At 36.2% G+C, this 14,892-nt stretch overlaps 1 protein-coding gene across 2 annotated transcripts in view; it reads right to left on the bottom strand.

Moving 5' to 3' along the window:
- The window catches only part of LATS1 (large tumor suppressor kinase 1), a 41,352-nt gene that overhangs the window by 14,125 nt on the left and 12,335 nt on the right, over window positions 1-14,892 (bottom strand). For both annotated transcript variants that reach the window (XM_060168427.1, XM_060168426.1), the window contains 3 exons: window positions 13,032-13,507; window positions 8,585-8,732; window positions 1,652-3,165 (listed from right to left, as the gene is read on the bottom strand). In XM_060168427.1, coding sequence (XP_060024410.1) covers window positions 1,652-3,165; window positions 8,585-8,732; window positions 13,032-13,373 — 2,004 coding nt within the window. In that variant the 5' untranslated portion in view covers window positions 13,374-13,507. The remainder of the gene's footprint in view (window positions 1-1,651; window positions 3,166-8,584; window positions 8,733-13,031; window positions 13,508-14,892) is intronic.

Genomic DNA, 14,892 nt, shown 5'->3' with positions numbered 1-14,892 from the left:
ATTTAAATAGAAAAGGAGTTTGATTTGAAAAGTAGAGTATAATTCTAGAAATGCAAGACTAATTAAAATATAGCAACCTCATGCTTCTGTTAGGATGCGCGTTTGCATGCAAAATCTTTTAAGGGTGGCATGCCAGACTTAGTACAGAACTATTTCTCTAAAAATCTTACTTGCCTACACAGTAATGGAGGCTACAGAAGTCAGCAAAGCTTCCAACACCATAAAAGTTTAAATCAGCTATTAGTGAAAGTGAAGAGGAAAAAGGAAAAATAAACTAAGAAAATACATACAGACAGACTTTAGTAAGAAATCCTAAGAGCTAAATATGGATAAGTCATACAGGTTATCATGGTATTTCTCACCTCACAAAATTCAATTTATAGCAGGAGTAACTATACTGTGAAATCAGATTTAGAAAAATCATTTTAAAAGAATGGCTCTCTCAAGTTTCATAAGGAAGTTTAACATAAATTTAAGCCTCTTGGCTTTTGAGCACTAGATGTAAGATTAGGAGCCAAACCTTTGAACTGTAAATACAGGATAAAAATAATAATGAGAGTACCACCGTAATATCTAGTGAAGAGATCTACATGGAATCAACAACAGATATTAATCTAAAGTGTTTAATTATTCTGATCTCCTTTTTAGTAGTCTGATTTAATAATTTCAACATATTTTTCTACTACATTATAAAAATAAAATCAGAAGGGGAAATAACTGAAAGGAGATGTGTCTGACACTTTCTAATAAGACCAATCTGATGAATAAGCCCCCAAGCCCAAAAACTACTGTAAATAAAAATAAATGTTTCATAAGTTTATCAAGAGATGGGACCCAGATATTTCTAGTTTATTTTAAAATGTAAGATAATGTGTAAACTCTAGAAAAAAACCCTTGCTCCAATTTCCATTAAAGGGATTATGCATACCTAAACTACACACTGTAAACTGTACTTTTCTTAATTTATTACAACTTTATTATAAAAAATTCTGAGTAAATCATGAAATGCTAAAATAAAATGGTATAATCAAAAATACTTAATGTTTACTGACTTTTAAATAATTGATAATATATTTAGGATAAAAAGAAAGAAAAATACTGGACCACAGTATTTTAAAATAAACAAGCAAATACATAATCAAGTATAAAAATGGACATTTTAAAAGGTTTTATACTCAGCCGTAAAAAAAGAATGAAATAATGCCATTTGCAGCAACATGGATGGACCTAGAGATTGTCACACTGAGTGAAGTCAGAGAGAGAAAGACAAATATCATATGATATCGCTTATATGTGGAATCTAAAAAAAAATGGTACAAATGGACTTATTTACAAAACAGAAATAGAGTCACAGATGTAGAAAACAAACTGATGGTTACCAGGGGGGTAAGGAGGGGGGAGGGATAAATTAGGAGATTGGGATTGACATATACACACTACTATATATTAAATAGATAACTAATAAGGACCTACTGTATAGCACAAAACTCTACTCAATATTCTGTAATGGCCTATATGGGAAAAGAATCTAAAAGAGTGGATATATGTATATGTATAACTGAATCACTTTGCTGTACACCTGAAACTAACACAACATTGTAAATCAACTATACTCCAATAAAAATAAAAAATTTTTAAAAAGAGGTTTTACCCGCATCATTTCGTTCTCTAATTGTTTTTTACGATGTAGACGCTGCTGATGAGATTTGAGTACATTTTCTACATGTTGCTCCATAAAGAATTTAAATGCCTGAGGAGAATAACTTTGGATACGAGATTCCCTTCGCTCTTCATCTTTCTTGTTTTTCCTAACGGTGATAGGTGAAGTGGTAATCTGTTTCTTTTCTTTATCTCCATTATCAACATTTTCATAACTTTTCTCACTCTCATCTTCCTTGGGCAAGCTCGGCTGTTCCTCTTTGCTAGATTTATTGACTGATTCATATGGAGGAACAGATGGGTTTTGGTGTAGCAGATGTTTGGGGTAAGGTGGTGGTGGACCTTGATAGTTTGGAGCTTCAGCAACAGGCGGCATAACGGTCATATTTGAAGTGGTACCCTCAGAAAAAGGACCAGGTTGAACAGTTTGAATTGGCTGTGGTATCCAAGAAGGGTGTGTAGGTGCTAAAGCAGTCTGCAGCTCTGGTTTCAATACACGTATACTTTTCACAGGCTGTTGAATGGGAGCTGGTGTAATAGCAGTGACTGTTGTAGCCGAAGGCTGAGAATTAGCAGAATGACTTGTTCTATTTCCTAATGGGTTATTAAAAGAATTTGACCTCACTGGTATGTTAGGTTGCCATGTAGGGATTTCATGTCCACTGCTCGGGGATGACTGGGCAGGAGCAGAAGATGACTGAGGCCAAGTTGTTTGCAGTCCAGGTACATTAATGTTATAAAGTTCCATGTTATGACTATTTCTGTTTGGCACCATCATAGACTGAGGAATATTCCCATTTGTGTATGATGAAGGAGCAGCAGATCCTCCTGTCTGTAAAGCAGAAGGGCTTTGTCCATTAGCTGGGGTCAGAGGGTATGGAGGCGGTGGCTGCCGATTCACAGCGCCAGCAGGGACAACATTTTGGTGTATCATAAAATCAGTCTGGCCACTACCATTCTGAATTCCAGGTCTCCCTGGTGGAAAGTTAAATTTGTTAGCACTCTGCATGATGATTGGTTGCCTGCCAACAGGAACAGAATTAATGCCTCTCTGTCCCTGATTAGGAGGATTCATTGGGGACGTGTTAAGAGGTGGTGGAGGATAGCCCTCCTGCCAGGCTCCAGGTGGAACAGGAGAGATGCGGGAGATTACATATTCCATGTTCCCAGAATAGCGCTTTGTTTGAGTGTTTGGTTCCCATGATGGGGGAGGTGGAGTTGTACCTCTTGGCGGGGGAGTCTGGCCTCTTGGAGGTGGTGGAGGAGTGACACTCCTGACTTGAGGAGGTGGGGGGGGGTTCACTCTCTGTCCGTTGCTAGGGTGAGCTTGAGTAAATGCTGTTATACCAGATCCTGACAAAGGTCTTCCTACATCTGTCTGTGAGTTGGGACTTTCAGAACGATAGGCCACACTTTCTCCTAGTGGTGGGCCATGTCTCTGAGGAACTAAGGATTCTTTAGAACCTTTCCAGCTTTGTTTGCGGTTAACTGATTGTTGCACACTCCCTATGGGAATAAAACAAAAACAAACAAAAAAAAAACATGTTTTTTTAACCTCTTACTTTCGAAAAATTTAGCTTGGAATTCTAACACTACTAAATGATAATTCTCTTTCAAGAATCACAAAAATCAAATTTGAGTATGTGCTTTTATTTTACCTTTTAAAATTTTATTTATTTTTGACTGGGTAACACATTCTCATAGCTCAAAATTCAAGCAGTACAAAAGGACACCCACCCCGTCCCTTGGGCAACCAATGTCACTGAAGGTAACTAATGTCATCAGTAAGATATTTTAGGAATACACAAGTAAACAGTACTAGAAAAGGGAAAGGGAACCCTCCTATGCTGTTGGTGGGAATGTAAATTGGTGCAGCCACTGTGGAGAACAGTATGGAGGTTCATCAAAAAAACTAAAAATAGAGTTGCCATATGATCCAGCAATCCCACTCCTGGGCATATATCTAGACAAAACTATAATTTGAAAAGATACATGCACCCCTATGTTCATAGCAGCACTATTTACAATAGCCAAGACATGGAAACAATCTAAATGTCCACTGATAGATGAATGGATAAAGAAGATGTGGTATATATATATTATATATATGTATCTATATATATATATATATATAAATATATAAAATACACACACACACACACACACACACACACACACACAATGGAATATTACTCAGCCATAAAGAAGAATGAAATAATGCCATTTGTAGCTACATGGATGCAACCAGAGATTATCATACTAAGTGAAGTAAATCAGAAAAAGAAAGATAAATACCATATGATATCACTTATATGTGGAACCTAAAATATGACACATATGAACTTACCTAAAAAACAGAAACAGACTCAGACATAAAGAACAGATTTGTGGTTGCCAAGGGTGGGTGGGTGGGTGGAGGCGGGGAAGGGATGGATTGGGAGGTTGGGATGAGCAGATGCAAACTATTATATACAGAATGGATAAAAAACAAGGTCCTACTGTAGAGCACAGGGAACTTATATTCAATATCCTGTAATAAACCATGGAAAAGAATATATATATGCATAACTGTATCACTTTGTTGTACATCAGAAACTAACACTGTAGATCAACTACACTTAAATTAAAAAAAAGTATACCTCCTATATATACTATTGTGCCTGGGTCTTTTCATTAAAAAAACTGAAGATTCTGTAGTAGTACATAAAGTGTTTCTTTACCTTTAAAAAATGTTATTACAGTTTTTCACTATATGGATGTACCCAAATTTACTTAATCAGTTTCCCTACTGATGGCTGTTAAGGTTGTTTCCAGTCTTTTGTTTTACCCCTCCCCCACAAAAAGCAATGAAGAATTTTGTACAGATACCATTTCATATATATGTTAAGTAGACAAATTATTAGAAATGGCATTATTGAGCCAAAGGATGTGTCCATTTGTAATTTTCATAGATATAACACTAATTTTAAATACATTTCAGTATGGCTTTTAAAACAAAAAAAGGCAGTAGGGGATAATTAGCTGAACACTAAATAAGGTAGAGATTTACAAAGTCTCTATTTAATGGAATTTCCAAATAAATTAAACAGGCAAGAAAACATACGATACCAAAAAAAACCGAAGTATTTAAAATAATCTGGTCACTAAGAAAAGTATAATACATTTAAAAAATATATATAATACATTTATATAAGATATGATGCATATAAATAATACATTCCAGAAGGATTAAACATTTAAATGTTAAAGATGAAACCATACAAGTACTAGGAGAAAACCAGTGAACATTCGATAATATTGGGGTACCTCTTTGTACCTCCTGGGAAGGTCTTCCCAAGTATGACAAAGGTAGAGAACATACAGTAACAGACTGATAGATTTAAATACATAAAACACTTAGCACCATTCAGAACAAAACAAGAAACACCCACAAATCTGAAGGGTCAACATCATTCTGGGAGAAAATACATTTAATAACACATGAAAAAAACCTGGTAAATATTCAGAATGTACAGTTTAACATTCTATTTCATCTAGGCTGGGCAGCATCTTGGGTCTATGACTTCAGGGAAAGTCATCACTCTGGGCAAGCTAGACAAGTCCTCTGACCACAGGCTCGGTGTCACCTTCCTTGGATAGTCAGCTGAGGCCAAATGCACCAAGTCACTCTCCCAGCTTTTACCAGGTAAGACGAAATCTCTGCAACCCTCAAGTACACTGCCATCCCTACTGCTCTGCACCTCCCATAAAGTTCTCTGTGTTCTTCCACTTCCTAAACCCTCCCACTGTTGCCCTCTAGACACACTCTGTTCTATAACTAGCAAATGTCCCTCGATCACTAACCTCTGCTCCAAGCTTTCCCCCCACGTCCTTAAAGCTGGTTATCGTCTGCTGACATTACTTTCCTTTCAGTCCTTTGCAATCAAGGTTTTCTTCAAAAATAAACTGGGCTAAAAGGTGGAACTCCACTTCTTTGCTCTCCATTTATGCTTCTAGATCATTGTTATTTCTGCAAACTCTTTTTAAAAAGCCAGTTCTTTGGAAGCTCATGCTATCTGTGGGAGGCCACATTCATTCCTCTACTGGTCACCCAATAAACACCTACTTGCTCGCCCTCATTCACCCATAACTCTGGCAGTCTACCCTAAGCCCTGACAACATTCTATAACTTCAACATCCACACGGACGAACCATCCATCACCCTGGTTCCGGGTTCAATCCCTGGTCAGGGAACTAGGATCCCACAAGCCGCGCGGCGTGGCAAAAAAAAAAAAGAAGCGAAAACTGGGAAAGAATTTTGAAGTACCAAGTTAGAATCCTGAACAAGTTCTGCAAAATAATGGGACATCCTCGCTTGGATAACTCAATGAACCTAACTAAACCTTATGTCTAAAACCAGACTTATGATCTTTCTCCACCAAATCCTGTCCTCCCTTAGCGTTCCCTTTCATAATGTGAGGTATCACCATCCATTTTTATACACCAAAAGCCTAAGAGTCATCCCACTCCATTATCACCCACCATATGCAATCTATCGCCATGTCCTTGTCAATTTTACTCCTCCTATCTCTTTATTTCATTCAATTTTCTCCACCACCATCTCCCTAGTCCAAATTACCTTCATTTCCTGTGAATTGTATTTCTTATCAAGTCTATCCAGACACCCTCCTTTGCTCTCTCTAATCCGTTCTCATCCATTGCAGCTATCTTTCTGAAACACAAAGTTAATCATGTCATTACCCTGCTTGAAATGTTTCCATAACTTCCTGCTGCTCTTAGGATAAAATCAATAGACAGTCCTGCATAGTCAGGCCCCTATGCACTTCTCCATTCATATCTTATACTCTTGTTTTCAGCGTTCTAGCCACTTTCATTTCTTCGAATGTGACATCAAAACCTGCCAAACAAGCCATGCATAGGAACACTCCTCCTCATGAAACCCATCCCCATTAACCCTTGTCTTTCTTCAGATATCAGCTCTAGTATCAGTTTCACAGGAAGGTTTTCTCTCATCTCCTTGATCAGGTCAAAAATCCCTCTATTATATAAGTCCATAGTACCACATAACTGTCCCCTCTTCATTCATACTTACATAGTTGTAATTCTACATGTATTTGTGTATTTGAGCTCCCTTACTAGAATCTCAACTCCACGAAAGGGCAAGAACTTTATATCCAATGCCAAGCAAAGGGCCTGAAATAGTGGTTGATCAAGAAAAATTTGCTGAAAGAATGAAAAAATTAGGCCTCTTATAAATCAATTAAAAAAGACAAATACAAGATTAGGAAAGAATTAAAATGTCAATTTAAAAATAATAAACAGATGTTTAAGCTCACCAGTGATCAAAGAAATGTGAATGTAAAATGATAGTATTTTCACAATCATTAAATATACAAAAAGGATAATACCTAGGATTTACAAATATAGGCATTCTCATATTAAACTGACTGGGACAAAACAAGTTGGCAACACCTTTCTGGTCAGCAATACAGGCATATCTCGGACGGAGATGGTTGCGGGTTCGGTGCAGTTAGGTGAATATTGCAATAAAGTAAGTCATGTGAACTTTTTGGTTTCTCAGTGCATATAAAAGTTATGTTTACACTTTATATATATAATATATGTATATATGCACATATATATACTACAGTCTAATAAGTGGGCAATAGCATTATATCTAAAAAACAATGTACATATCTTATTAAAAAATACTTTATTGCTAAAAAAATGCTAACCATCATCTGAGGCTTCAGCAAGTCATAATCTTTACTGGTGGAAGGTTTGAAATATTTTGATATTTATCAAAATATGACACAGAGACATGAAGTGAGCAAATGCTGTTTGAAAAATGGCACCGACAGGGCTTCCCTGGTGGCGCAGTGGTTGAGAGTCTGCCTGCCGATGCAGGGGACACGGGTTCGTGCCCCGGTCCGGGAAGATCCCACATGCCGCAGAGCGGCTGGGACCGTGAGCCATGGCCGCTGAGCCTGCGCGTCCGGAGCCTGTGCTCCACAATGGGAGAGGCCACAGCAGTGAGAAGCCCGCATACCGCAAAAAAAAGAAAAAGAAAAATGGCACCGACAGACTTGCTTGATGCAGGATTGCCACAAACCTTCAATTTGTAAGAACTGAAATGTCTGCGAAGTGCAATAAAGTGAAGCACAATAATATGAGGTATGCCTATGAGAAAAACTTTTTGCAAGTCTTTGAAAATTTACTTTTACCAAATCATCAGGAATGTACAAAGATTTAGGTACAAGGGAATTTACTGCAGTGCTGTCTATAATGGCAAAAAAAAAAAAAAAAAAGGAAACAAGGCAAATGTCAAAAAATGAGACTGGTTAAATAACATATGTGATAAGTCTACCTTACTGTAGCTAAGTATTCTGTAGGCCATTTAATAACAAGGAAAGTTATACATGGTATACTAAGTGAATAAAGTAGGTTTTAGTATGACCCCATTTTTTGCTTAAACAATAAGAATCAAAATACACACATATAAACCTACTCCAGTTTTTGACTGAGAAACAAAACATACCAAAATCTTGTGGGTATTAATAGCGTTTTTTTCGCTTACTTACTTTCCAAATATCTATGATGAACATGTTTTACAATAAGATTATATACATAAAAAAGGAATAGTCTGAATTATATTTATGGTTAAAAAGGAAAATATTTCAGTTGCATTATAAGCAATCAAGCAGTTCTCAACCTAGACTGCTAGACTGCAACCAGAGTTACCTATGGAACTTTAGGGCCCCATCTGCAAATTCATTTTGGTGTAACACTATAATGTTATTTTTCTAGCTTGAGGCTTTCACTTACCGTGATGCTTCTAACAATTTCTAAGACAAAACACTTTATATACTTAAATATTTTTAAGTATTATAAAATAAGAGACTAGGAAAAAAATTTGATTAATCACCTGGCTTTAAGTTGGCATTAATAGGTCTGGCAGCTGCTGCAGCCATCTGTTCCCGTCGAGGATCTTGGTAACTCATTTTACTAATGAATTCAATTGCAGCTTCTATACTTCTGTTATTAGTTTTCTGAAGAGCTTGTATAACCATATCCTGGTATGAAGTTTTAAAAACAGAAATAAAATTTAAATCTTATAATTAATAAGAAGGAAACAACACTATAACTTCCACTGGAGAAATTCATAATTTTGAAGAACAAGGCCCCAAGCCAAAATTTAATGTCCTGTTTGTAAAACTACTTTGCGGGGAGGGGCAAGATAAGGGTAGGGGATTAAGAGGTACAAACTACTATGTATAAAATAAATAAGCTACAAGGATATACTATACAGCACAGTAAAACTATAAAAATCCATACAATCTCAAATTACTAAAGAAAACAAACCCTCAAACTCTTCAAATGTTTCTTTAATATTTTCACCTTTATGTAATGTATTACTGTTTTCTTCTAGGGTTTTTTCCCAGGTACAATCGTAACAACATGCTTCTGAATTTCTCATTCTTAATTTGATTCTTATATAAACAAACAGACTATCAGATTGTTAAAAAGGTATCAATCAACATACTGGAAACCACTCTTTCGTACTGTTAAAGTATTTTATTAAGCATCTTTATCATTGTGTTTACTAGTAAAAGAGCTATGTAGTTCTGGTTCCTACCTTCTTAGAGTTTACATTTTCACAGAATTTTATTTATGAGGACACAAATATAGGACAAATGGTAGAGGAAAAACACTCAGACTTTATATGATTTGATGAAGACTTTAGGAGGCTACATGGTATGAAAGAAAAAACAGGGAGTTTGGAATCAAATGGAACCAAAGAGGTTGAGTTCCAGTAGCCCTGCATTACTATGCTTTGTCTGTCATGCTTAGAAGCAAAAATACACTCCAGTGATTGGAGATTTATGTGCCCCACTTTAGAACTGTGTGAACCCTGGTAACTTATTGAACATTTCAGAGCTCAGTTTCTTCATCTGTAGTACACTCAGAGTTGACGTGAGGATTAAACAAGAAAACATGTAAAAGCACGGCGCCTGGAGCTCAGATATGGGTTGTCCTCCTGCTCTGTTCCGTGTCCCTTATTTTATATGTAAACATAAATTATACACTAACATGCAAAAAGTATACTGATACACATTTTTCAAGGGGGAGGCAGCTACTTACTTGTCCTAGAGGATTTAGTATTTCAAACAATATTTTTAAATGAGAAATGGCTTAATAAGACTAACGGGTGACCAGGCTATTGATAGATGATCCTCTTACTCAAAATGACTGGAGATGATTGAGGCCAAGCAAAAAAAGGCTGCGGCAGAGACTTGTTGCCTACTCAAGACCTAGTCTCCATTTTTTAGAAAAAGTTACTAGGATTTTTTGAAAGAAGTTTTCCTTATAGCTACAGCGGCCACATGAAAATTCTGACCAATGAGACAAAAACCAAGGATTTCTGGAAGAATATTGCTATCCCTGATTTACGTGCTGGTCCCTCCTGTACCCTGTTTCCTAGACAATAGATATGACACCTGTGCTACAGCATGTTGCCACCAAGAAGGAAAATTCAAGAGATTCGTTAAGAGTTGCAGTTTGATATTTTTAAGAGACTGAACCGATACTAGCTGTATAAACTGAGTCACTATTTTGTTTAAAGCATTATTATTTGGATTTTTATTAAAAGCAACCAAACTCAATCCTTAACTGATAAAAAGGTACAGTGTGGTCACATTTTATGCCAATCAGACTTTGCAAATTTGTAGTGAGATACAAAGGATTAGTAAGTCTCACTTTATGTGCAAATTTAATATAATACAAATCATCCAAATTAAAATTCACCAGGGAGTGCTTAACTTTAAAAGTGGTTAAACCAAGTTAACTGTAACTGTATTTATGCTAATATCACATGGCAGCGCTATCTCAGTTGGTAAGAAAACTGACACCCACCATTCTTTTTCAACATTGTAGGAACCATATCGTTAAATGCACTAGAATTTCAGCCTGTGATTTTGGTGGTGATTATGCTGGCTTTGATTTTTTAATTTTATTGCTATATGTTAAAATATTTTTTACACCGGTAGCAATATCAACCAAGTGTTCCTTAAGTGGGGGTCTTAGTGCCAGTGTGAAAAAGAGCACCCTTAAATCAGTAACTTTGGAATAGAAGTCTTATGTGCTAAGAAAACATTATGTCCCCATTACTATGTTTTTGTTCTTCAGGCTTAGAAACAAAAATACACTGCAGTGATTATAGCTTTATGTGCCCCAAGAATGCATCAATCCTTAATTTTTAACATTTATTCCTACGAGAAAATTAATCTTGAAATATTTAAGGTTTTAATTTTATAGAGCACCAGAAACATTCTCAAAAAATTTCAACTGCCTTGAACTTGGCATACTTAAAGAACAGATTAGAGTTTATGAAATGATAAAAATAATGAAGTGAAAGGAATTCCCTGGTGGTCCAGTGGTTAGGACTGTGTGCTTCCACTGCCAAGGGCCCGGGTTCAATCCCTGGTCAGGGAACTAAGATCCCATAAGCTGCGTGGTGCGGCAAAAAAAAAGCGAAAACTAGATAAGAATTTTGAAGTATCAAGTTAGGATCTTGAACAAATTTGCAACATAATGGGAAGCTACCAGAATGAGTGATTCAGGAGGTAGAAGAAGTAAAATTGCCATATTCTTTATATCACTGTGAGTATATATAATACCATTCCTTCGTTATTTGGATAAATGTCTAAATGCTTTTAGTAAAGCAACCTTGCTTAAGGGGCTATTAATGTCAAAAGGTAAACAATTTTGAAATGTGTGATTGCAGTAAAGCTAACATATCTTTGTAATGCAAAGCAATTATTGTTATTATTGCCAACAAATAAAGAACAGGGCACTGACCAACGCCTTACACTTCTTAAAACTGTCTACATTAGAAAAAATTTTTAAGTTCCTTAAAGGTACAGACCATCTTTGGTATGATTCCCTATCCTGATTGACAGGTTCACACACAGTAAGGGCTCCATAAATACATATTTACTGATGTGATTTATCTGACATACACATTACCACTTAAGGGCCTTTACAGCCATGTGATTTTCTAAACTCCCTTTCCCTAGCAATATGTAAGAGGAAAGAATAAGACCAATGGTTCAGCCTTCTCTTTATTCTTTGCCTTTTGGCTAAAGGATTAGGAAGAAAGTACTTTAAGAGACTCTCCATTCAAGCCATTTCCTTAATCCTCCAACTACTAACCAGGAAAACATCCCAGGATCTCCTCTCCTCCCCCACCCCCATATATTTTCTGGTGCAAATCCAATATATTTAGAACACTTAAATATAAAATTAATAGGAAATAATAATAATCAAGTGAAGAGAATGGGCCAGAAAGAATAATCTTTTTTTCTTCCTAGTTTAGTAGTAAATCTCCCTTTTCAAATCCTTTACTATAATGCATACTTACGTTCTCATTTTTAAAATTAAATACAGAGATATCTGAAAACGTGGTCACTAAAATATTAACAAGGTGAAGGAATTTTAAGGGTAGTTATTTTTGTGTAGTGGAGCTAATTTTTAGTTTCTTCCTTATATGGTTTAATTTTTAACAGGGAATAGATATTATTTTTATAATCAGGAAAAAAGTTACTATCATTTTGAAAGAAAATGTAATCAATGCTTGATTATTCACATTTAGTTACAATTTCCATGGCCAATTTTTACCTAAAATGATTTCTGCTATCTAAAATATTCATCTAAACTATGTAATCATGGAAAATAAATTTTATTAGTAACCTAAACAAAATGGGTATGATTAAATAATAAACAGACTATGAAAACTTTAAAAATGAGTTTTAAAAGTAAATATTAAAGACTTAGCATAATTGACATAAACTGAAATTTCACCAAAAAAACTTGAAATTCTTGGAAACTGATCAACAAGTAAATTTTTCGTTTCTCTGAAGTTAAGCTTTGAGTCTGAGAGGTCTGTGAGAGTTAAGTGCTGAATGATGTCTCTGGCCGCTCTTCTTTCTCTGTAGTATAAGCTTAAACTTCATCCCCTTAGGGCCCTCATTTCTAAAACAGCCACTCGGCTCACCCTCACCAGGGAAACTACCGCACACAGACAGATGTCCTTGCCCTGCCCTCACTTGTGGCTTTCCTCACCTGCACTTCCACTCTGACTTCATGACTTGACCTTTTAATCTCAGAACCACAGAGAAAACTAAAGAAATAATAATTATTTTGTTTTAATAATTAATGAAATTGTAAACAACATTCTTTGTTGATAGAATATACAAATTTCTATACATAGTTAAATTCTCTCAAAGGAAATATCTGGGCAAGGAGGTCACCTAAAAAGTGTTATGTAGTGTAAGGTAAGGAAAACCCTTTCTTTTGTTTTTAAAAATTCTTACCTCATCAAATCCAGCAGCTTGCAAGTCTTGAAGCATTTGTGGATTAACGTCTGAAGTACTCCGACTTGTTTCATTTGCAAATGGTTGTAGAGAGTTTCGAATTTCCAGCAAGGCTTTATGATGCATCCCAAACTTGGGTGGATTTCTGACTTGTCGCGGATCCTCAGCTGACATTTTACTCATGTTATGCTCAGCCTTAGCAGCATCTGATGGTTTGGATAAATTCCTAAGGGATTCCCGAATTTCTTGCAGCATTTGTCGGCTGCTGCCAGTGTAGTTACTGGCAGGAAAGGTCTTAGGCCTCATTTGTCTATATCCTTCTGGCTTTTCACTCCTCTTCATGAAAACATCTATATATATATAACTCACACAAAAGACTTCTTTAAGAGCTACTTGATAGATTCAGAGCTTTCCTTTGAGCAAAACTGAAAAAGATCCTTTGTAGAAGTCCCCAGGAATGTTAAAATTTTTACGACCTAAATAAAAAAACAAACAAAGCTATAAAGTGACTGATAAAGCAGTACCATGTATAGTAGTCAGGCACCCCCTTAATTCCGGGGTATACCTTCTAAGACCACCAGTGGATGCCTGAAACCTCGGATAGTACCCATCCCTATATATACAGTAGACCCCTGAACAACATGGGTTTGAACTGCATGGGTCTATTTATATGTGGACTTTTTTCAACAAATAGTTGAAAAGACGGTACGACGCGACCTGGAGGTTGATTGAACCTGAAGATGCAGAACGGAAGGCTGACTGTAAAGTTATCTCTGCCCGTTTTCAACTGCACAGAGGGCTGGCACTCCAACCCCCAAGTTGTTCTAGGGTCAAGTGTACTATGTTTTTTCCTTTACATACATATTTATGATAAAGTTTAATTTATTAATTAGGCACAGTAAAAGATTCGCAACTAACTAATAATAAAATAGAACAATTATGGGAATTCGCTGGCAGTACAGTGGTTAGAACTCTATACTCTCACTGCCAAGGGCCCAGAGTTCAATCCCTGGTCAGGGAACTAAGATCCCACAAGCCTTGCGGCCAAAAGAAAAAGAAAAAAAGAACAATTATAACCACATACTGTAATAAAAGTTATGTGAACATAATTTCTCTCTCAAAATATCTTACTGTATAAATGAAATGCTTTTTCCATCTTAACTAAGCACTTATCATATACTGTGGCCATGACCTTTACAGTTTGAGGTGTGACAGCAAAACTAGCACAAATTTCTTTTTCCTTCTACACAATTTCATGTATAGAAGATTCGTTCTTACCGTAGATCTTAAAACCTTGGCACACTATTTTTTTTTTTCTTATTAAATCAAGAACGTTCACCCTTTCACTTTAAGGAAGCACTTTACGGCGTATCGGAATTGCCAGCATCACTACTCTTGCGCCTTAGGGCCATTATTAAGTAAAACATGAGCTGCTTGAACACAAGCACTGCAATATCATGACAGTCATTCTGATAACCCAGGCGGCTGCTGAGTGACTAATGAGAGGGATACTGGACAAAGGGATGATTTACTTCCTCGGTGGGATGGAGCCAGATGGCATAAGATTTCATCCATGCTACTCAGAACGATACACAACTTAAAACTTATGAATTATTTCTGGAATTTTCCATTTAATATTTTCAGACCACAAGTGACCATGGGTAACTGAAACCTTGGAAGGCAAAACCACGGATAAGGGAAGACTACTGTATTAGGGGGGAAAAAACCCCACTGATTTATAAGTTAAAAGACCTAGGTTATAGTTCTGGCTCCATTAAGGATTACTGTAGAGTCAGGACATGTTAGTTGTGCCTATTTCCTAATCTACAAAAGTACTGGTTATGACGATAAAAAATAATTT

This window comes from Lagenorhynchus albirostris, chromosome 12 (assembly GCF_949774975.1).
Source record: "Lagenorhynchus albirostris chromosome 12, mLagAlb1.1, whole genome shotgun sequence".
NCBI lineage: Eukaryota > Metazoa > Chordata > Mammalia > Artiodactyla > Delphinidae > Lagenorhynchus > Lagenorhynchus albirostris.
Note: the sequence above shows the minus strand (reverse complement) of the source record. Positions and strands in the feature narration are given on the sequence as shown.